Source organism: Lutjanus erythropterus, chromosome 8, assembly GCF_056507025.1.
Source record: "Lutjanus erythropterus isolate fLutEry1 chromosome 8, fLutEry1.hap2, whole genome shotgun sequence".
Taxonomy (NCBI): Eukaryota; Metazoa; Chordata; class Actinopteri; order Lutjaniformes; family Lutjanidae; genus Lutjanus; species Lutjanus erythropterus.
Window position 1 is genome coordinate 9,455,361 of NC_139324.1, and position 24,351 is coordinate 9,479,711.

Sequence of the window (24,351 nt, forward strand, 5' to 3'; positions counted from 1 at the left end):
TGTCTGTGTTCACAGAGATCTGTATGAAGAGGATTCAAAGACATTCAGTTATTCATCACTACATAGCTCCTAGTACCAAAGGTTTGCAACAAGTTCCATGCTGTGTATCTTTCATTAAAATAGAAATTGAAAAGCTATGCCATGACAACATGATAACGTTTGCTTTTGCCTTAGTAACTCTGAATACAACCCAGAAGTGCAGGTTGTGAAGGCGACCACCTGGCAGAAAATCAGTGTTGATCTGATCCACCGGATTGGTTTTTGGACCTTATTAAGCTGTCTGGGTATCATCAGTCAGTTTCTGTGTATGTGTTTGTACAGCCAGTTATATTCAGTTAGCATTGGTGGGCTGCAAACTGCCAACAGTTTTTAGTGTCACAGCAGTCTCAGCATCAGTACAAACAAAATGCCTCTGGACGCAACTGGATAGACTTACAACCACTCTGACGTAGCGCTAAGCCATGGAAAAATGTAAATGGACTACAGTGTACAGAGATGAGTTGTGGTGGTTTAGCATCCATTTGTCTGTGTACATACTTACATATTTTAGTGTCTAAATGACTAATGGGCACCAAAAGTTTTGAAATTGGTCCAGAAGATCTGGTGTACAGACCTATTTTTTGATTTTTGGTCCAGAAGATCACATCAGATAGCAGCCACAAAACAGGATGCAATGGCTGCAGCGTCACCCATGGCGAAAACCGCAAACCATCAAAGTTTGTCCACTAGAAGTACTTATTTTTGTCACTGATGGCTTCAGATTGTTATTCCAACAGTCTGACAACATTATAGAAAAGAATCCACACAGACCTTTTTGTTAAATAGTGAGATCCTTTTAAGATCCTGTTTAACCTGTGTGAGTGACAACACATGTACTACAGTGACAACACTGTATGATGCAAAATCTGCTTCATGTGGTCAGGCCAATGCGCCTGGTGGTTTGTTTGATCTTTGAAACCAACCTTTATCTCCCCTCCTCTGTATCTGCTTACATATCAGGCCTCTCTCAGTATGGATGAAGCTGCCCGTCAGACCTCGTCCCACTCTCTCAGCTCTGCGTCCTCCTACACATCAGCCACAATGCGTCGGCCTGGATCCTCTCAGCGCCAACATCGGCGCACAGGATCAGTCGGCACAGTCAGTGAACATGAGGTAAAGTTAAGCTTTAAAGTGACCTTGGCCTTTTTCTTTTCTTTTCACAATTTATGATTAAATTGTCACATTTATTTATCACAAGTTTGAAAACACAGTGTCCATCTATCTATAAAGCAAGGAATCTCTGTCTGTTTATATGTATGTAATTTGCCTATCTTAAGAATTATTCATCCAATCTACTTCAAACTTGGCGTGTGTTATTGTTGTTGTTGGAGGCCCAAAGAAGTGCACTGTTAAATCTGGACTATTCACTGCTCTGCTGTTCATGCACCATCTCTTGCCATGGAAGCCCATTTCTATGAATAAGATGAAAAAACATCCTCCGAGTCATTATAATGCAAAACTTTCTCAAAATAATGGCTCAGTTTAGTTTGTTTTTTTTAAGACCATGTATAAGAAAGAAAATGGTTTAAGCAAACATTGCAGACTGTTAGAGCCTCACACTCATTAAAAATACATTTGCCAGTGATTATCTGTCTGCATATTAATCCAGTTATGAAATAAATCCATGTTATGACCAGTTTAAGTTTGAAGCCAAGTACTTCAGTAAAAAATACTGATTCTCCAGTTCAGGGAAAAGATTTCTGTGACACACAAGTGATTAAATCCATCTGTGTGTCTGGGGTTCTTGTATGTAGCTCACTTGGTAGAGCAAACGCAGCCTCTCTCTCTTTCTCACCACCTTTCCTATCTACATTCAACTGTACTATCAAATAAAGGCGCATACACCCAAAAGAGAAATAACAATAAAAATGAATAAAATAAATATTGAAATGTTAACATTTGTCTAAGGTTTATTAATTGTTAGTCTGCATTAACTGAATAACAAAAATGTCTCTGGGATAGCTGATAAATTAGTCAGCTATTCAAAGAAAGAGTTGTTAGATTAATCAAAAAAGTTAGGTGCAGCTCCAGACTTTATAAGCAGAGCCATAGTCTCTGCGGGCAGCACTTTTAATGAGGCATCCGCTAATTTGAATGATAATGTTTTAATAACCTTACACAGTTAGTGTTGAGCGTGCAGTGTTTGAATGAGCAGTTCTCAAAAAATCATCAGCAATCAGCCGATTCAGAACAGGAATGTTTTGAACAGGCACTGCACTATTATAACCAAATCAATATTTATATCAACTTTACATCTCTGAATTTCAACCTCTGGGATTTGGAGCCATTTGACCTTTATATTTCTTGAAGTGTGAGAGTGACGAACCTGATCTGTTTTGTGAACTGTGATTTCTCTCCTCTTTTTCTCGTTGTGCCCCTTTAGGTTGGTTCAATTGTTCACTCCTCGCGGTCCTCTGTCACCTCAGCGTCTGGGGTTTCTGTTAACTCTGCCTCTTCCATTGATTCATTGGACAGTGTTCTTCGCTCTGAATCAGACTGTCAGCAGTCTTCAGTCACACCCTCAGCTGAAGCCAGTAAAGGTCATCACAACACAGAGGTATATGCCTGATTTTATGAACAGAATGATTATTGAATGATTTGTATGTTGGTTGGCCCTCACTTTTCTTCTTTCAGACACTGTTTTTTTCTCTTTTATTGGTGACAAAAAGGTGACAAACAAAAGAGTGAGATAAAGACAGGCCCAATATAGACATCATGTAACGCATAGTAAATACAAACAATGATACATGCAAAAGCATTACATACATTGAAGCGTGACGAGTCCAAGAATGATGATGTTGAGGACAACTTAGATGGTCAAAATTATGGGTGTGTGAGTGTGTGTTTGCGTGCATGTTACATGTTTGCAAGGGAGGCAGTGATCCATGTGTAGTCATCGACAGTATGAAGAGTTTATTTGAGGAGAGTAAGAAAGATGGATAAACAACAACAAACATTAAAAAATGCAAACAGCAACAAATATAAATAAGTAAGAAGGCAAAATGTCAACATTTTAGGAGTAAGATATACTTAATATACTAAATATTGTAAAATTTTTATGATATAGTCCTAGGATAGACATTATGTTACAAAAATTATTTATTTTTATTACTCTGCCACGTTTTTGGCACTCAGTAACTTCAACACACTTCAACTGATTTAAACTATTCAAATGCCAGAACGTTCAGCTCCATCGGGACATTCCAGGTCAACTGTCCAACATTCATTCTTTCTGAAATATTCCATATTAAAATTCAAATTCCTATTAATGCCATTCACCAAAATCATTGGCACCTAACTAGTTCAGCTCAGTTAGGGCACAACCAGATTCACTTTTCTAATCTGTAATATTCATACTTACATTACATACATACTTAGCCATAAAATTATTTTAAAATTTTCTCTTAAACTCACTCCCATGCCCACAGTGTTCACTCCACATAAACAGTTTTCACAGCAAATCATAGGAAAAGCTGTGACAGTCACAGAAATGTGACCACTGAAGCAAACGGGCCTATAGTTTGGCTTGCTGAGGTCTTCAAGGGACAAAAACTCCAACCAACTTCCCCATTCACTCCCATGATAAAAAAAACAAATTTAAATTTCTGGAAGAAAGCAGATGATCCCAGTTTTTCCATCGCTACCATGGCCACATTTTTTACTGCACTGAAATAGAATTTAAATGACATGTTCAGCATCTTATCTTCATATTATAATGAGTCATATTCATCATAATATAATGCAACCACAGTAAGGCAACTGAAAACAATATCTACACACCCGATTCAAAAAAGTTGAGATGCAGTTTAAAACATATAACAACAGAATTGGATTATTTGCAAATCCTTTTCAATCTATATTCAGTTGAATACAGTACAAAGACAAAATATGTTGTTGTTGTTCAAACTGATATTTTTGTTTTCAGTAAATATACATTCGTTATTAATTTGACGCATGCCACATGTTCCTAAAAACTGGGACGGGGGCAGAATGCTGCTGTGTGTTGAGTAATTTTCAGTGGATAGAAAATCTATACTGCTATAAAAGCTGTACACCGACTACTCTAAGTTATATCCAAGTTTCATTTCTATAATATTGTCCCTTGAGAAGATATAATAAATGGTTGCTGAAACGTGAGGGGTGTACTTACTTTTGTGACATACTGTATCTTGGCCAAAAGTGCCAGTAGAAAAGCCCCACAAGACAACTGCACCAAGACTCTTGAAAGGAGGTGGTTCTGACCCAATCTGGTCACAGATGAACTCTGGAGTGGTTTGTTTATGGTGGGAGCGTGATCTGACCTCAATCCGACCCAACTACTGGGTGTACTCTGCAAGTTTGAGCTATGTGGCTTTTCCGAAGGCAGCAGGTCTTCTATGCAAAGTGTGAAGCAGAATACAGAAAGAATAAAGAAAAAATCGTCAGCTGTCAGATTTGTCAGGATGTTATGAGTAATCTTATATGTCCTACGAAACATTCAGAAGATCTCACACACAGTCGAAGTTCATGTATATATGTGTGTGTGTGTGTGTGTCTAAATAAATGATTTTCTTTGTTACCTCTGCAGAGTCTCCTCTGCCCTTTAAAGTAAAAATAGCTTCTTTTTTTCCTTTGGCTTCAGCTCCCACTAAAATGTTTTTGTGCCTCTGCTGAAATGTCTTAAGAACTTAAAGTGTCCAGAATGCACTGGAGAACACATATTAACACACATAAATTCACACCTTACTGATGCAAACTAACTACAACAGCACTGTATTTATTTTGTAATTTAATTCAAAATTATCCGACATTATGTTTCTACACTACAAATAGGGCAAATATTGAACAAAGCTGGAAAAAAGGCTGTTTTCTGACTTTTTAGAGATACATGGTTCTCACAGGACAGTTATGCTAGACATTAAATGGTCTTACAGACCATGATGCATTGCTGTAGATTAAACTGGCCACAGTGGCCTAAAGTAGCTAAAATTAGCTAAACCTTAAACATCTACAGCAGTAAACACCTGTAACATTAATGCAATAATATTAATACAGAAGCATCAGACATAAAAACACTGACAGGGACACAAAGTCACAGAGCAGCTCTGGATGTGTCTGTAAGCAGGACACAGACAGACAGACTGCAGCACAGCTGACATCAGACAGACAGACTGAGAGAGGAGCATCAACTTAACATCACTGTGAATGAATGATATCAAACTTGTACAGAAAGAAACGCAATTTTACCTGATTAGTGTTCACTTTGTTCACTCTCGGGATGTTATTTTGTCTTTAGGTCTGCTCCATCCTCTCATTAAAGGTGTAAACATTGACACATACTTCGACATAAGGGGTGGAGGTGGACCCCTTGTGTACCTCACAGGGCCCTATGTGACTTGCATAGTGTGCATACAGGACCAACCGGCTCTGATTTTCTGTTATATTAAGTGTTACACCTGCAGTTTCACCTGAAGTATCTCCTGTCTGTGGTTTACTGGCGGCTGCTGCTGCTGCTAATGTACAGCTTTCTGTGGATGGTGCCGCCGGTGGCTTTTTTAAAAATTGTGGATATCCACGAGACTGAAATACTTCTTCTTCAGAGTAGGCTACGGAGGCTACGTGCCCTTTGGAGGCATATTACTGCCTCTGTGTTAGACTCCAGTACTGCACATTGACACACGCAGTACAGTCAGAGTGACTGAGAGAAATTACTTGTACAATGTCATTTTCAAAATGTAAAAGATGCAGGGTTTGAGAAAACATCCAGGGCTTGTGCCTCAGTAGCCACCCCCTAAATCTGCCTCTGTCACTGCTTATCCTCCATGCCTCAGATCGTGTGTAAAGCAAACACACACACACACACACACACACACACACACACACACACACACTCAGTTAGGACAGGGGGAGACGCTGCATCCACTGTTAATCACTATGTTAATTTTCATTACCTGTCAATCCTACGAGCTAACTGCAATGCCTAAATCAGCAGTGGGTCATTTCAGCACCTCCATTTGCTTCTCTGAAACTTGCTGAATCTGTCATTTAAATAGCACTATGCTCTTAAAGGGAATAGGAGATGATGCTCTGATTGGTTTAATTCATTCTACGACTAAAACACAACCATGAGAGAATTGAGAGACTAAATACAACCTTTGTGACTAGATAATGCACAGTTTAAATAGCAAAGTGGAGTTGCGTGTTGCTAAATGCATGTGTGCCATACACTTGAGACCATATACTGTAGATTCTCTTAATAGGGCCCATGGTCTTTTCCAACAGTTCACCCTTCCTTGCTGCAGCAAGGGCTTGTGCTGGTAGACATTTATTTTACTCCTGGCTCTGTGACAGTGATTCAGACTGTCCTTGCTTCTTTTAGGATCAAAATCGCTCAGTTTTTCTGACCCAGAATCTACTGAAAAGAAAAGCCTGGTCATAATCTGCCCTTCATCATCTATGTAGTCACATAGAACAATTCACAGCTGTGTTAACAAAATATGAACAGGATAAAAAGCCAAAAATAGCTCATAACAATTACAGGGATTGTTTTTCGTAATGCATTTTTCATTTGACTAGGCGTTTTGAGCATTTGTACCTCAATTCATCTTTCGTTTCCGACCCTGGTGGCTGCTGGGGAAATTTAACCCTTAACCTCATTAATGTCGTAAAGCTACGCTGCAAACACAAACCCAGCTCAGTGAGTAGGAAACTGGGTTACTGCTCCAATTTGTCCAGTGCATACACAAATACTACAGCAAATCTAAGGGAGAGAGAGTGAAGGAATGAATAAAATTAGAATAACGAGATGAGAGGCCAGAGTGAGTCAGCAAATGACGATAGATTAAAAAGTAACAATGGAAAGGCGATGATGGAAACTAAAGGGCAAACATGCAAAGAAGACAGAGATGAAGATAAAAGAAAGAGGGATGAAGAGTACAAATGCAAAAAAAATAGGGAGGGAAAAACTAGAGGAGAGGGATAAGAGCAGTGGATGTGAGCTGCTTTTAGCAGTGAGGACCCTCCGTTCCTAAGAATCAGAGTATATCCCTCAGAGCTGACCGAGCTGAACGAACACGAGAAGCTCAAGAGAGATGGTTATAATCAAATATTTTCTGCATCATACAAATCAGGACATAGGAGAGGGGTGGGCACAGAGAAGAGGGAAAATTCTTAGACCCCATTCTGGGAAAAATAAAGAAAATCTGAGTAGAATGTGTAGATTCAAAGAAAGTAAACACAAAAAATAAATCATAACAAAAATATCAGCTTGAACGTGTTGAACACAGACTGATGATAATACACAGCAACTTTCTGGATCTGATAGATTGTCTTCTGGAGGTGCTGTCCTCAACCGATGATCCAGTTCATCTTTTTCTGTCTAGTTGCAAATAAGCTCTAAATTACTTTATATGACTGTTGATTATTGTGTTTTAACATTTCCTTTCCATCCCTGCTGTAATCCATTTATAATGTGCACAGTTCTCCTTCACAGGTTCCGATCTAAATCTCTGAACGCTCAATCAGCGATGTTGATGTTTTTTTCTACTGCTGAACTCTGCTTCACCACACAGCTTTCTGCTTAACTGCCACATTCAGTCAATAAAACATCAGATTCATTCACCAGAATTCTTTCTGTCTCTCTCTTTAAAGCACTCCTATCTGGACAGGGAAACCTCTCTGATTCTGAGAAACATTGCAGGAAAACCTTCCCACCTACTGACCAAGGTGACACCTGATTCTTTACTGCATGTTCCTCCTTTCTACTTTCCCGACAAAATGATATCCCCTTTGTACCTCTATAAATGTAAATCAGCATGCATGCTAACGCCTTTTCTTTCCACCTCCTTCTTTTACTATTTCTTTATCAGACAGTTTGAAGCAAGTTTGTCTGTGTTAGTGTCACGCACAGTGCCCTGTTTGACAGCAGTGTGCCGGTGTATAATTCCAAGGCTTTACAGAGGCTGTGATACAACTCAGTGTCTCTATGCAGTAACATAAAACTCTCACTTTCACTGAAATTTATACTGAACACTAATATACACATAAGGATCATTTTAGCCTAATTTAAAAAATAAATTTTGGTTCTTAATGAGGAATGTGCAAAGCAGAAATGCACTACAAATGCTGTACGCATGGTTTCTTTCAAAATTCTTTTTATTGACTTTTACAATTCTACAAATTTAACAAGAACATCATATCCGCCCCCCCAAAGACCCCTATCTCCCGCTGTCACTCAGCTGAATAGACCTGCTCTACCTCGTTTTCAGTGCACACCCCTCAGCACAGGGTAGTGTATATAATGAACAACCATTAAGAAATAAATAAAGTAATTAATAATAACAATAATAATAATAAGAGTAATGATAATAAATACAAGGACAGAAAAGAAGAAAAAAAATTAAAATAAATAAATTAAATAGTGAGTCTAGAGAGAGAAAACATATGTACATACACTCGTACATACACAGATATATACTTATATGTACATATAAACATACATATACATAATACAATAAATTTGATAAAAAAGAAAACAATCAGAGTAGAAATAATTTGGATAAAAAGGCATCTGAGGTATGACACTGGGTTAAAAAACACTATAATCTGTCAGAAGTCCAAGTGCATCTCCAGGGCCAAGGTCTGCTAATTTATTTATTCACTGTTGTAACTGTGTGGAGGATTTGTCAAAGAATGTCAAAAAGGGTCTCCACACTTCAATAAATTTCTTTTCAGAACCCTCATTGTAAATCTGATCTTTTCTAGTTTGAGATTCATCAGTACATCCCTTATCCATTGAGAAACTGAGGATGGCACAGAATCCTTCCACCTCAAAAGTATCAGGCAGCGTGCTAAAAGGGTAGTGAAGGCCACAACTTTTTTAATTAGAGAATAAGCCTAATATTAATGAGATTGCCCCCTTTTCTGTAGGGTTGGCAGCCATTATGGAGTCAATTATGTTGTTAGAGGGTTTATTGAGGAATTGTGGAGTAGCCCCTCTAATATAGTGCCTAATCTGTAAATATCTGAAAAAATGTGTTCTGGGTATGTTCAGTTTCCTTGACAGTTGTTCAAAAGAGGCACATTTATTGTCCACATAAAGGTCACTGAAACTTTCCAGGCCCCCCTCTATGCCACATGTTGAATGCTATATCTTGTATTGATGGTTGAACGCCACTGGGCTGCATAAACACATACCTCAGACATCAAAGTATTTCCTAAATTGTGAAAGTATTCTCAGAGAGTATCTGATTACAGGGCTGATGTTAGACGTGGTTAACAGTAAAGGCATTGCTGTCCCGATTACGGCTGGTAAGGACATAGAGCCACTGAGATGTGTCTCCATCCTTACCCAGGTGGGACAGTTATTGTCTAAATGGTAATAATTCCAGTACGAGACACATTGCCGATTGGCTGCCCAGTAATAATATCTGAAATTTGGGAGGGCCATACTGCCGTCCTTCTTTGTAGGTACTCTTTAGGCAGATGAGGCTGTTTACCGTTCCAAATATATGATGATATTATTGAATCAATTTGTTTGAAAAAGGAACCTGGGATAAATACATGCAGACATTGGAACAAATACAAATATTTGGGGAGCACAATCATCTTTATAGTATTAACTCTCTCTATGAGTGAGATGAGGAGCAGGGACCATTTAGCCAGATCCTGTTTGGTTTGTGTTATCAGTTTCCCAAAATTTTGTTTAAAGAGGTCAGTAAAGTGTTTTGTGACTATAATCTCAAGGAAAGAAAAGCTGTCAGCAGTTATACTGAAAAGCAATGTGATGTTCTCCTATATGCATGATTTCTAATGACTGAATAAATGCTAAAAATAGAAAAAATATATAGACACATATAAGACAAGGGTTCTCAACCTTTAGTAAATGAAGGGACACTTTGGACTGTTAAAAATAAGCCACCGTCCCAAATAAATGTGAAAAATTATAAAGAGAAGAGAATCTGTATATATACAGTATATATGTGTTACATTATATTATCTATCAAAAAAAATCCTGGTGACATCATGAGCTGGTGGTTAACTAATTCAAGGCAGTGAGATGACTGGTTGGTTAAAAAAAAAAAAGGCCCAGTGCTTGTTTTAATGTACACAGAGCAATGCAATAGCATGTCAGTTGTAAACTTTACACGTCTCTAAATCACCACAAACCATAAAACTATCTGTGATGGAAGGGGAGAATAGGACCTCAGGTGATGTGCTGTGAGCCACAGCCACACCGACGTACAGCACACAGGACAGTCAAGCTTGCTTGTTTACTTGTGCTTGTCTTTGCCACTGACTGGCTTAGACTCATTCTGAGTGGCTGACAACGTTACGAAAAGGATCACAACAGTGAGAGACGGGGTTAAAGAGTAAGAAACGTTTTGTTTAACAAGAATCAGCCCATTTATTTCTCTTGCCAGACACACCGGATTCTGGACAGAAACAAAATAAAACTCAGGAGAATGTCTTGGTTTATGGTTTTGCCCTCCAGTAATCACCAACTCTGGTTTGGTTGAAATGCAGCCTTAAGTCATGGCGTGAAGGAGCACAGGATATGTCTGAATGGGAGGGCGGCAGATGCATCTGCCTGAGCAAATTAAATATGAGTTTGCAGATTTATCTTGTTCGCAGGCTACAACAGCAGTTGTTGTGTTTTGTCATACAGACGGACTACTGTCAAAGGCTCAAAAGCATTGTAGTAAGTGTACAAACATAAATTTAGTTTAAAATATTTAAAATATAAAATTAACATTTGGACAAAATATGAACAGTAGCTGGTCATCAGATGTTCTGGTGAATCGCTGAAGGAAAAGACTAGCTATCTAATCTCTCTATACCATTACAACCATTACAAAAACCATTAGCTATCACTCACACTGTTTGATCCTTCATTCTGTAAAGCTTTGAGAATGCTGGACATTATTATCTTCACCTGGCAAAAAAAAACCTTTTGTAAGCAGAGGCATGTGCCACTACATGATCATTTTTCCAGAATCTTACCCAGCAGCTCTCAGTCATTACCATATCAAACTACACCAGAAAACAACCACAGTTGATTTGCTTTCAGTCAAATCTGCAGCCAGAGTACAGAGGCCATTTAGCTTTTTTTCTATGAAGCATGAAGCTTTGCTTGGTTTAAGAATAAGAGAAGGCATGAGTGAAAGCAAACCGCAACCGACTCTGTGTGCACTGTGTGTGTTGTGTATGACAGTTTTATTGTTGTTATGTGCCGGTGGCTGACTGGACTGAAGAATCTTTAAAGATCTGTTCACTCAGGAGTCATTGTAAATGCAGAAGCAAGTCTTCACCAAAAGTCTTCCACCATTTTGCCCATGAAAAAAAACAAAAAACAAAAAAACACCCGCCCTCTGTGATTGTGCTGTAAATCTGATTCAACAACACTGTTTGCATGTAATGAAGTATTTTGGATGGTATTAACGGCAATGGTGATGAAATATCACTCATGTTTTATGAAACCAAGTCCAGGTAAGTGTGTCAGTCAGTGCTTCTGTGTCTGCTTTTATTCACTAAAATCACTTCAGTGATGCTTATATGTTCATAGCATCATTTATTTGACAGTTACATGTCTATATTTAAACAGCATCAACAAAATGAAAGCAACTGTAAGATCAACATCGGGGAAGATTTGGGGAATCAAACTACTGTTTGCAGATTTGTTGTTTTCAGTTGCAGTGATGCCTAGTTTTGCTCTCAAACTGAGGTGCATCTGGACAGCCTTTTCTTATAATATTCATTAAAATATAAAGGACATGTGCCATTAGAAAAAAACAATCATTGCACTACTTCTGAGGCTCTGCTGATTTTCTGAGAGGGAAACTATGACACCTTGTTCATGATGCTTTTTGATTCCACTCTTTTTTAAACAGGATTGTTGTGCCTAAAGGAAGACATAACCTCATTTTACTGTCACACAGTATGCTGGGTACCAGTGAATTCTTCTTTCACACTTCAGTGTGTGTTGTCTGTACTGTAGTTAGAGAGGACATGGTTGAAAAACTTTGGATTGTTCTCTTTGGTAATTAGTGTTTGGAGCTCAGCCAGTTGCAGTAATGGAGCTTAGCAGATGAGCCTGGTGCTAACTAACACAGATCAATCCAGATAATGGGACTAGCTACTGTTGTAATTGTTGTTATTGGTTTTGTTGTTCCACCCAGATCAGGAAGCTGGTGGAAATCTGCCTTTCCTGGGCTCTGCAGGTTGGAATGACTTTATTACCAAATCACATTTGAACATCAAAGAAAACATCTAGGTACAATTTTGAGGAAGTTTATGCAAAGTTTCTGTTGAGATTCAGTTCGATTCCATGCGATATGATGTACAGGAATGTCCTTAGATAGATGGCTTTTGATAACATATGAAGTAATGATTGAGAGAATCTCTGCTGCTCTTAAGCTAAAGCTATAGGCTTCTTATTGGCTAAGCACAGTGTGTGTGTGTGTGTGTGTGTGTGTGTGTGCGGAGGCATTAGATTGAGAGAGTAAGTAAGTAAGGAGACTTTATTTTGATTGGATCAGCAATGTTGTGATTTGATTGGATGCTAAAGCAGATGAAGCATTTTGATTGGACATTAGATGAATTTGTGAGATCTGCAGGGATAATCTTCTCTGGTGCAGAGAGGGGGTGATTCCCTCTAGCATCATATAAACACAAGTGCACACGCACGCACACACACACACACACACACACACACACACACACAGCAGCTGGCTGACATGGGGCTGTCTTGTTTGTTTAAAGTTGCTGTTACCAGTGAAAATACACATCAGCTTATAAGTGAACAAAATAATAACCCACAATGATAGAGATAATATATGGGGTATGGGGGATGTGTAGTATCCATAAATATGTTAAACATTACTGTGGGCCCATCACTAAAATAAAATCCAGTTTTAAAAAAAGGAAAGAGAGAAAGGAGAGGCATAAGAAAGGGTCCATAATGAAATAAGCTAGCTACAGACTAGTGTTAGCCTACATTTCCACTCCTTTGTAACCAACATTTAATCAGTGCAGGTAAATGTTTAGCAAGATATTCATAATAAATCAGTTGTCCCTGCCCCTTTTACCAGACTTGACAACAGATGAGTCAGCAGCAGCCCTGTCTCCCCATAACTTTACCCCTCCCTGTCCCAGTGAAGAAGGTGAGCAACGTTGTGTTCAATGACACGCCAGTTAGCATCATTTCAGGGAGTCTGGAAATTTCTCTCTCTCTCTTGCTCTTTTTACCATTACAAACAAGAAAACTCAATATTTTTTTAATCCAGTTAGATGCTTTCATTTAGATTGAATTATGGCCATTAAATGACATCCATAGATACAGACTTTATTATTCCCATGAAGGGAAATTTATTTGAGCAGCTTGTGCACGCACGCACGCACGCACACACACACACACACACACAAAAAAAAAAAAAAACATGTATCTAATGTATGTAATCTAGTGGCGGTGATACAGAACTGTAGGTAATTTGGGTCAGTGTTCTGTAGGATGTAGTGTTGTTCATTTATTGGTATATGGCATGTTTTAACATATATATGTATATATATGTATATATATATATATATATATATATATATATATATATATATATATATATATATATATATATATATATATATATATATATATATATGCTGTATATATCACATGTATATCGTGTACACCCTACAGAGCCAGGGCATTGCAGAATTGCATACTGTATGCAGACTGTTGCATGTACATCTCACTAGCAGTAAATACTGTACTGGCAGTATTGAACTACAAGAAGCAAGACAGTTGCAAGCCTTCAAAGTTTGAGTTATGTAAAGCTGTTAATGGGTCGGTTAGGTCCTACAGATGTGGTGACAACAGCTGCGCAGGGGGGGCCCAATGTTATTTTCTTTTTCATGGCGGCACCCCTGTTCTGATTCTACTGGTTAATGGCATAAAATGCGCTGAGCTGCCTCTGAAAAATGTGATTTTGTTTTAATTTGTGGTCCCAGATTAGAATGGGTGGGGACATTATAGGTCCCAAGATTCCAGGCAGATTATGGTCTATGGGGCAAATCTAACTCCTGTGAGCAGTGATTTGGCTGAGGGTGTAATTATCACACTCATGCACTTGACTTCCACAGCTGCATGTGTATGTGTTTGTGTGTGTGTTTGTGTTTGTGTGTGTGTGTGTGTGTGTGTGTGTGTGTGTGTGTGTTTACATGCAATAGTATGTGTGTATGTATGTAGCTCTACTACTCACTCTATCTGTGTCAGTCTTACACTGCCTCAGCAAATACAATCCACCCACGCGCTTATTCGTTCACACATACACACACTTCTGGCCCACTTCTTCTGCCAGTCTGTTTTGAGCCTATGGCAGCTCAGGAAGGATGCATTCCTTCTAAGTTCAAAGGCAGCAGGATCTTTCCTGGGTAGAAGCTAATTTTAGTGACTCTATAATGTAGGTCAACTGAATATCTATGAGATGCAGAGACAAGCTTTACGCTGCAAGCTGGTAATGATGGCCTCGACAGTGATAGAAGGCTAAAAAAAACACCCTGTGATCTGTGGCGGGCATTACAACATGAAAACTGCTGAAAAACAATCCTTTGTGTCTTAAATGAAAATGCAATACAATGCCATAAGAGAGCATTAGAAATCAAAAGAGGCTAGTGAAGGCAAATGTAGGCTAAATGGATTATATATATATATATATACGTATATATATATACATATATATATATATATATATATATATATATATATATATATATATATATATATATACATATATATATATATATATACATATATACATATATATATATATATATATATATATATATATATATATACATATATATATATATATATATACATATGTATATGTATATGTATGTGTGTGTGTGTGTATGTGTATATATATATGTATGTGTGGAGAGTAAGGAGAGTATGAATGAATGAAGAAAATCATAGTTGAATCATAGTTGAGACAGGAACATCATTTGATGATAAGCAACATGATCGCCTCGCCCTCCAGTGTTTCAGAGGAAGATAAAAACCCTTCATTTACTGACAAGCTCTCTACTGTGAAATGTTTGCAGGAATTTGGTGTGAAAAACACACAGACTGTCAACTCCCTCATGGACATTATGTTCCGTTTAGGAGCAGCTGAGTCATCTACAACTCCTAATGGTAAAATTAAGTATTTGGTTTAATATCAAACTGACAACAAACAAACAAAAAACAATTTGACCGATATAGCACAGACAATCAGCAGTCGATATCGGTGGCAAAAAAAAATCCTTATTGGAGGATGCCTGATATTAACCGTGACTAGGGAACAACACGTACAAATATCACAGGAGTACAGAATACAGTACAAAGACATTTCAGGTTCAAATTGATTGACTTTATTGTTTTGGTTTTTGTAAATATACACATTCTGAATTTGATGCCTGCAACATGTTCCAAAAAGGTTGCTACAGGGGCCTGTTCACCACTGTGTAACATCACATTTTCTTTTGTTCTTTTGAAGTGTTTCGGAACTGAGGAGACTAATTGTTAACATTTTGGAAGAGAAATGTGTTTGTTTTTTGTTGTTTTTCTTAGTGTGTGACATTGGTGAAGCCAAACTGACTCTTTAAAACACCAGAACCACACAATAACAAAATAAACTAACCAATCAAGGAAGCAATAGAACAACAATTCCTGTGATCTGTGTGTTTAAAGCATATAAAATTATATGCTCAACCCCAGGCAGCTGAGTCAGCAGCCACATCAAATTTTCTAATGTCTTTAGATCTACCATCTGTAGGAGCAGAGCAGAATAAAATAATAACTCAGGAGATAACAGAAGAAGAAATAAACAAGGCTATATCAAGATTAAAAAATAATAAAATACCAGGTGTCGATGGTTACCCATAGAACCTTTAGAGAGATTGCAATACCATTTCTCAAGGAATGTTTTAATTATGTTGCTTGTGGTGGGGATAAAGATAAGACAGAGTCTAGTACTTATAGATCCATATCCGTTTTAAATATGGACTATAGATTATATGTGTCAATGCTCACAAAACGAATGGAAAATATAATCCCAGATTTGATAGATACAGACCAAACTGGTTTTGTAAAAACCAGGCAGACCCAGCGTAATGTAAGGTGGGCTCTCCACCTCACTGAAACATGAGAAACAGTGAATCTATTGATACAAGCCTTGATGCTGAGAAGGCTTTTGAATCTGTTCGATGGGAAGATCTATATCTGGTTCTTAGACATTTTAGTTTTAACAACCAGGTAGTTGGATGCCTGAAATCTTTATATTGCTCTCCTGCAGTCGGAATTAAAATAAACTAGAATTTATCTAAAACAGTGTCTCTTGGGAGGGGATCTTTATTGAGCCACTAGCACAGGCAATCAGAGAAGACAGTCAGATAACAGGTGTATTGATCGGAGATACACAAGACCTGTCGGTATGTGGACATTCTCGTGTCGCTTACCAACCCTAATAAAAGTTTGCCTAAATTATTGCCTCTTCTTAATATATTCGGTTCATACTCCAGTTACAAATTGAACTTACAGAAAACCCAAACTCTTACCTTTAACCACAAGAAAATATTTACAGATTATATCATTTTAAATGGAAGGGTGACATAATTAAATACCTGGGAGTACAAATACCTAGAGATCTATCTGCCACCTATGAACATACCTAGACTCTCATAACAGCTGATATTAATGAATATGCATAATGGAACAAATGCTATAAAGATGAATATATTACCCAGGCTGCTTTACCTTTTTCAGTCATTGCCTGTTGATGTCCCTCCCAAGCAGTTCAGTGAGTGGAACAGAATGATTTCAACCTTCATTGGGGAAAGCAAAGACCTATGATTCAATTTCAAACATTACAGTTGTCCAAGGACAGAGGAGGAAGGGCTTCACCCTGCTTAGAAAATTATTATAAAGCAGCACAGTTATGTTTTTTGGTTGGTTGGTATGATCCTACGTATGATGCAAAATGGAAAGACATAAAACAAAGTCAAACAATTATACCTCTTCAATCTGTACTGGAGGAAGAATCCCTTCAAAAGAAATACTTAGACAAATTATCTAAACGGACTGGAGTCCCCTTAAACATTTGATATAAAGAATTTAAAGACCTGAACTTCGAGAGGAATACACAAATATTACGTTGGGTACCATATGACACAAAATTCACACCGGCTTAATTTGACAACAGATTTAAACTTTGGACGAATGCAGGTATGACCTCATACTGTATGATATCCTCCAGTAGAGGCTTAGATACCTTTCAACAACTTTCAAAAACATAAAATCTAGAGAAATATGATTTCTGTATCTTCAACTGAGACAAATATTAAAACTATCATAGAGAAAGGAATGAGTTTGATTAAGATATATACTGATGCGTACAAAGGTAACTCTAACAGGAAACTGATCTCAAAGATTTATTCGTCTTTACAACTGGTCCGGGGTTTTTCTACTTTGTATGCCGAATCAATGTGCGAGAAAGAAGCTAACATGACATTAACTGAAGATGACTGGTTAAATATATGTTGGACAATGTCTACAATTTCAGATTTATGGAGGCTATACACCTGGAAAAACCTTTTAAGGTTTTTCATAATTCCAAAGATTAAAAAATCGCAAAGTATTAATCCTGAACAAGGTCGGTGCAGGAGAATATGTGGTAATAAGTCCGATGGTCATTTTCACATTTTTTGGGAGTGTCCTAAAATTTCTTCTTACTGGACAGATGTGGTGACAGAGATCAGATCTATAATCAGCTCAGAGCTTGATTTTAATTTCAGTGTTATATATTTGGGAAATGTATCAACTGTGCTGCAAAAACAGGACAGATACTTGTTACAAATACTAGCAGGTAGTAAAAAAGCAATAACCAGAAAATGGCTGAGTAAAGAATCTCCTACAATCCTTGAGTGGATAGAAATAGTTAATGAAATTTATACTATGGAACGATTGACTTTTTCTCCAGACATGCTGCCAAGAAATGTGAGAAATACTAGAAAAAACGGAAGTCTTATTTGAACCTGAAGTGATTTCTTTATACATGTTTGGTTGGAGCCATTCCTCATTTGTATCTTTCCTTTGATAATGAATGTAACCCAGAGCCATTCAATCTTTATTCCACATGTTAAGCATTTCTTTACGCCCGTGATGACCTTGTCTGTCTTATGTTCTGTTTTCCTTAAGAAAATCATAAAAATAAAGTTAAAAAAAGAAGCTGTTTATGAGCTTATGCTGTCAGATTACTGCTTTGAGAGTTTGGGTCGTGTGTGTGTGTGTCTGTCTGTCTGACTGTGTGTCTGTGTGTCCTGGCTTACTGGCTGAAGTGGAGCACCTCCACTAGGGCATGCAAGACGTTCGGACACTCATGTGAAGTGAGTGAAAAGATCTCTTAAAATTGAATCCATACAAGAGATAGAGTGTTTGAGAGACAGAGATCGAGTAAATTAGAGTGTGAGACGAGGACAAAGAGAAGTGGCACAACAGAGAGAGAGAGAGGAATAGAGAGAGACTGTGAGGATGTGGCATGAGAGCTTGAGATAAAGAGATCAGTGCCTCTGCATGTAAGTTGGCACAGCAACAACACCCCTCCCCCACCTCCATCCATCTCTGCTTCCCACTCTCCCTCTCATTTCCTCTGTCTCGCTCGGCCAGGGAGGATGTGACAGGACAAGGTAGCATCTTTCACTTTGATTATCAGCAAGGAATAGGTCAGTCAAGCAGTTAAGTTAATAGTTACTAACCCAAACAGTCAGCTGCATCATTAACCAGGCAATCAGTTAGTCTGCTGTTTAGTCAGTAAATTCCCTATTTAAATAAGTCAACAAACAGCTTTCAGTAAAGGCACGAGTCAGGCAGTCTGTAAATCAGTGGACTATTAGATTAGTCAACCTGCAGCTCAGTCTAAACTGTTGGTCAGATAGTCAAGTGGTCAGTATTTCTGCGTAATTTTCTATCATTCTTGTTCTATTTATGTCTACTTTCATTTCTATTTCTACTCTTATTTGTGCCTCCAGATGTGTGTTGTGATTGTGCCTGCACTCTGCTCTGCTGGATTTAAGCTTCTCTGACTACTTCTGCTCCTCCATCCATCCACCATCCATCCATTGCCTCTGTAAACGATTTTATTTTCCTCAGACCTGATTATCTCCGCTCCGTTGTTTTGTTCAAGGTTGACAAAGCCAGGCATTTGTGCCAAATCAAACTGAAAGAGATTGAAGCTGTGATTGCAGATCGGAGCTTGCTGCTGAATTGTCACAGGAAAACCAGACTGGACTTTTTCCACTCGTCCTCTAGTTTGTTAGCTGCAGGGGCAGAGGAGTACTGGGATTGCTGTCAGCCTGTGTCTGGAAAATGTGGATAATCGTCTGTCAGAGAGACAATAACTATCTACCAACATGTAGCATCCGAGCATCAATCCAATCTCATTTCCCTGCAGTCACAATAACAGAGGGATGCTGATGATTATGAAGAAGAGGAAGTGAAGCAGACTGTACGTTGCCACCCAGATTTGTCTGATGAATCCCCTCAGTTTTTGGCGCCTTAGGCAGCGCACCTCTGTCTTGTTGGGACTAACCTTAGGCAGCTTTTTTGGGGGAATATTCTCTGCTTTCACATTAACTTATTTTGGCTCTTCCCTCACTGTATTAGCATGATAAATGTCCATCTGGAAGAAGCCTGAAGAAACAGGAGTAACAATGTAATGTGGTTGTACGAATGGCACACAGCCAGCTGACAAATCTCTGAATAGACTGACACTTTGTCCAAACTCTTTATGGACTTTTTTCTTTTTAAATATCAGATTTTGCTGTTTTGTTTGATGCAAAGCAGGCACAGGAGTGCTGATTGTTTGAGAGAAATTAACGAGCAATAAACAATGAATTCCTGTTGGAGAAATCAGGTAGGTGTGAGTGTATTTTAATGAGCATGTGTGTCCTTAATACAGACTGAAAGAGCTCAAGTGTTCCAGGAATGTGCTTGTCAATGCTACTGGTTTGTATTGACTGATCGATGCATCATTTCTGATACTGTCATCAATGTGCGTGTGTGTGTATGTGTGTGCGGGCAGGAGGAGCAGGCTGCCAAGCTGAAGGCAGACAATATTCGAGTTGCCTTGGAGAAGATCAAGGAGGCCCAGGTTAAAAAGGTGAGTCTAGTTCACACACACAAGCAACAAGAGGCGGCAGAAATATGTGTTGTGTATATTGTGTGTGTGTGTGTGTGTGTGTGTGTGTGTGTGTGTGTGTGTGTGTGTGTGTGCGCGTGTGTGTGCGCGCGTGTGTGTGTGCGCGTATGTGCATTTGTGGTTGTGTCTGTGCCTGGCATGTGTCCGGTAGACTCAGCTTTCTGGGTCAGGTCAGTGTTACTCCACATTGAAAGCTCTGGTCAATAACAGCTGGGGTGGACACACACACACACACACACACACACACACACACACACACACACACACACACACAGAGCACTCAACATAATGACCATTGCAAGTTAAGTCCCAATCCCACAGATAGAGAGCGACAGTGGAGAGAGAGAGAGACTGGATTAACAACCAGGATTTATTACACACAGTGACAGAATCCAAGCTACCTGCCTGTCTGTCTGTCTGTCTGTCCGTGTGTCTGTTTATTTAATCGACTGTATGTTCATCCTGCACAAAGCTCCAAAAACGTGATGGTGGATTTTTCTGCACTGTCTCAAAATCTTTCTCTCTCACACACACAAACACACAACAGGCCTCATGCAAGAACCACTTGTACGAACAGATTTGTTCTTAACTGGTGCATACAAGTGAACTTGTTGCATTCACCAGTTTTCTCCTATTTTGAATTTCCTTTCAGGTATATATATATATGTATATTATACCAAAATAAAGTTTTGTATCATTCATTAAGTTTTATCATTTAATTAGGACAGAAAGGTCAGATTTTGCTTGGACAAAAGTCTTGTCGCATACAAAAATAATGTAGAAGTCATGGTGCTTTGGAAAAAAGAATTAATATTGTGTATGACTCCCATGAGCTTGGAGGACTGCATCCATACATCTCGGCAATGACTCAAATAACTGATGGATGATGAAGTCATCTGGAATGAGAAAGCAGAGAAAGCAGTCTTGCAGGACTCCCTTGCAGGAGTTCATCAAGATTCTTCGGTTTCATCTTCCAAGCCTCCTCCTTCATCTTACCCCAGACATGCTCAATAATGTTCATGTCTTGTGACTGGGCTGGCAAATCCTGGAGCACCTTGACCTTCTTCGTTTTCAGGAACTTCAATGTAGAGGCTGAAGTATGAGAAAGAGCGCCATCCTGCTGCAGAATTTGCCCTCTCTTGTGGTTTGGAATGTAATGGGCAGCAAGAATTTGTTGCCATCCACTCTGCAGATCTCTCACACACCCCCATACTGGATGTAATCCCAAACCATGGTTTTTCCTCCACCAATCTTGACTGTTTTCTGGGTGAATCTTGGGTCCATGTGGGTTCCAACAGGTCTTCTGCAGTATTTGCGGCGATTGGAATGCAGTTCAATGGATGATTCATCAGAAAAATCAACCTTCTGCCACTTTTCCACTGTCCATCCTTTCTGCAAGCTGTGGGCCTTGACAACACGTTTTTTTTTTGTTGTTTTCTGTTTAAAGCTGGTTTCTCAGCACTAATTCAGCCATGGAGACACTGCATGAGAGAATTTGACAAACTGTTCTTGTAGATACAGGGGTTTCTGGTGACCACTTCTCATGTAGCTCCGCTGCAGTTGAAAAAGGCCTGGTCCTGGACTGTCGAAGCAACAAACGGTTCTCTTTAACAGTTGTCTTATTGGGTCTGCCTGACCTGGGCTTGTCATGAACGTCACCAGTTTCTTCAAGTCTTTTTCTTATCCTCTCCACTTGACATACATGACATACTTGGATACATTAAAGATGTCTGTCACCTCAGCAGCAGACTTGGTCTTCAGGCTCTTGATGATCAGCACTTTGGTCTGTGGTTGAATCTTTGGCATGTTGTCAGAGGTCAGGTTGCACTTCACATGAAGGTCTGGTGTGCTAGGGTTCTTTTTATACACACCTGGGAATGTGTTAATTACAGTATTTGTCACCAGTGAAGTTCTAATCTGTGATTGGTTGAATCATTTAAAGACATGACAAGACTTTTGTCCTTGCAAAAACAGATGTTAAGGGCTTTACCAAGCTGTGAACATTGGAACACGTTTTGATGGTTTCATTTTTCACCCAGTTATTAATGAGAAAGCCCTTGACATTAAAATGAACCATTTATTGTAACAATTGATTGATTAGAAATAAAGTTATATGCCATTTTAAGTTACTATGTCCTTATTCCAATCCAAGCCCATCAGGCACAGATGAGCATACTTACCTGTTCAATTTAACACTGAGGCCAAAACGCACTGAAAACTCCTATAGAATAGTCAGTTGAAGCTTCTATGGTGCACTGCAGGCTTCAGATTAAAAATTCAAACACCACAGAACCAGCAGTATTTTAGGAAAAGGTCACTATTCATATGCATTTATTTATTTATTTATTTGTTAGTAAATTAGTATTATTATTGTTAATAATAGTTTATTTCTTTAATAAAATATTGTCCTCTGAGGAGAAAAATCCTCACTATTATTCACCTCAGTCTATATAATGACGAAATGGGGTGCAATATGTATGTTTTTGTATTAAGGCAGCAGGATCATTTACATCAGCAGACAGCAAACTGCACACGGACACACACCAAGGAGATGAAGAGGGAGAGACAGTGTCTGGACACTTCATCATGACTTCATGCAGCACAGCAAAACTTTTTGTGGAAGAGATGAGCATCTACCAGTTTGGCCTTCACAGAGGCAGATATTTTAATCTGTACAGTAACATCAGGATTCATGATCAGTAAAGTTTTTATGGGTTGGCACTTCACCCCCACCCCACCTCGCCACCCTCACCCTCACAGTTCGTCTTTCCTCACTCACAGTTGTGACCAATCAGCATGAAATAATTAAATATATAATTAATTAAGTATATATAGCTTAGCTAAAAGCCACATGCCTGTTAATTCCAGCATAGAGGCATTATTGTGCTCTTGACACTGAAACAGGAACTTGCTCCTATTTAAATCTCCACAGATTTGATGCTGAGCTTTCAATTTCTTTTACCCATAACTTGTGATTTCTTATAGCCTTACTTAACTGTTAGATTTATCTTGTCTACTTGCCCTTTCAGTCATCAGACTAGTTGAACCATGTTACAGTGTCGTGTTCTCCATATTAAAAATGACTTTTTGCTATTGTAGAATATATATGTAGAATTTGGCACTGAGTTGTTGACAACAATGATGTAAATGATTATCTTCTCTCTTTCTTTCTCTCCTCATAGTTGGTGATTCGCGTCCATTTGTCAGATGAGAGCTCAAAAACCATGATGGTGGACGAGAGACAGACAGTCAGACAGGTATGATCGGCTCACATCACACTAGAAAGGCTGCAGTAATTGTAATGTATTGCAGCGTCGAATGCCTTCTTCAAGTCCACAAAACACATGTGGACTCATTGGGCAAACTCCCATGAACCCTCAGGCACCCTGTGGAGGGTATAGAGCTGGTCCAGTGTTCCACGAAAAGGAGGAAAACCACTCCTTTGTTCCTCCTGAATCCGAGGTTCGACTATCGGCCAAACTACTACTACTACTACTGATACAACACCTATAGTAGAATTGCAAATTTTGTGTATGTTCCTTAACTGATAGTTGAAAATGTTAACAATTAATCATTAACAAATTCATATGATGGGGTTGGGCCTTTTATGTGCTGAGTTTGGGCTTTCTGGGTGTGACAACCTATTCCTGCACTCTCCATTGCTTTCTACCCCAGTCTGCCCTAAACTCCCTCTCAAAAAATTTTGTGCAAAGGGCAAGGGAATCCTGCTTTCTCGTTGGAAAAAAAAAAAAGTCTGACAGGAAAGTAAAGCAGCAACAAAGTTCTAAATATAGCATCCACTTAAACAAATATTAATTTATACAAGGTAAAATTACTGTTTTTGTCAGAGGAGTCTGGAGTGATTATTTCTGTTATTATATACTGTTATTGAGTTGGCTCAGACTCAAAGGCACATTAAAGCGCATGGTGCATGGTTGTATTTCCAGTAGATTGTGGCACTGGGGAAAAAGTAACTGACAGTAGTTCTGGATTTCTAAACAACACACTAAAAAACACAGATACAAACACCATATATGCAAAGGCTGGCCCCTCAATTGTCTCTGGGCAGGTTTGGAGGGGATTTGAGGAATGTGGATTGGAGAAA

At 38.7% G+C, this 24,351-nt stretch overlaps 1 protein-coding gene across 1 annotated transcript in view; it reads left to right on the forward strand.

The window, feature by feature from the left end:
- The window catches only part of raph1a (Ras association (RalGDS/AF-6) and pleckstrin homology domains 1a), a 98,071-nt gene that overhangs the window by 60,481 nt on the left and 13,239 nt on the right, over positions 1–24,351 (forward strand). The window contains exons 7-11 of the mRNA XM_084724441.1: positions 1,000–1,152; positions 2,423–2,596; positions 7,669–7,743; positions 20,130–20,207; positions 23,429–23,503. Of these exons, the coding sequence (XP_084580567.1) occupies positions 1,000–1,152; positions 2,423–2,596; positions 7,669–7,743; positions 20,130–20,207; positions 23,429–23,503 (555 nt within the window). The remainder of the gene's footprint in view (positions 1–999; positions 1,153–2,422; positions 2,597–7,668; positions 7,744–20,129; positions 20,208–23,428; positions 23,504–24,351) is intronic.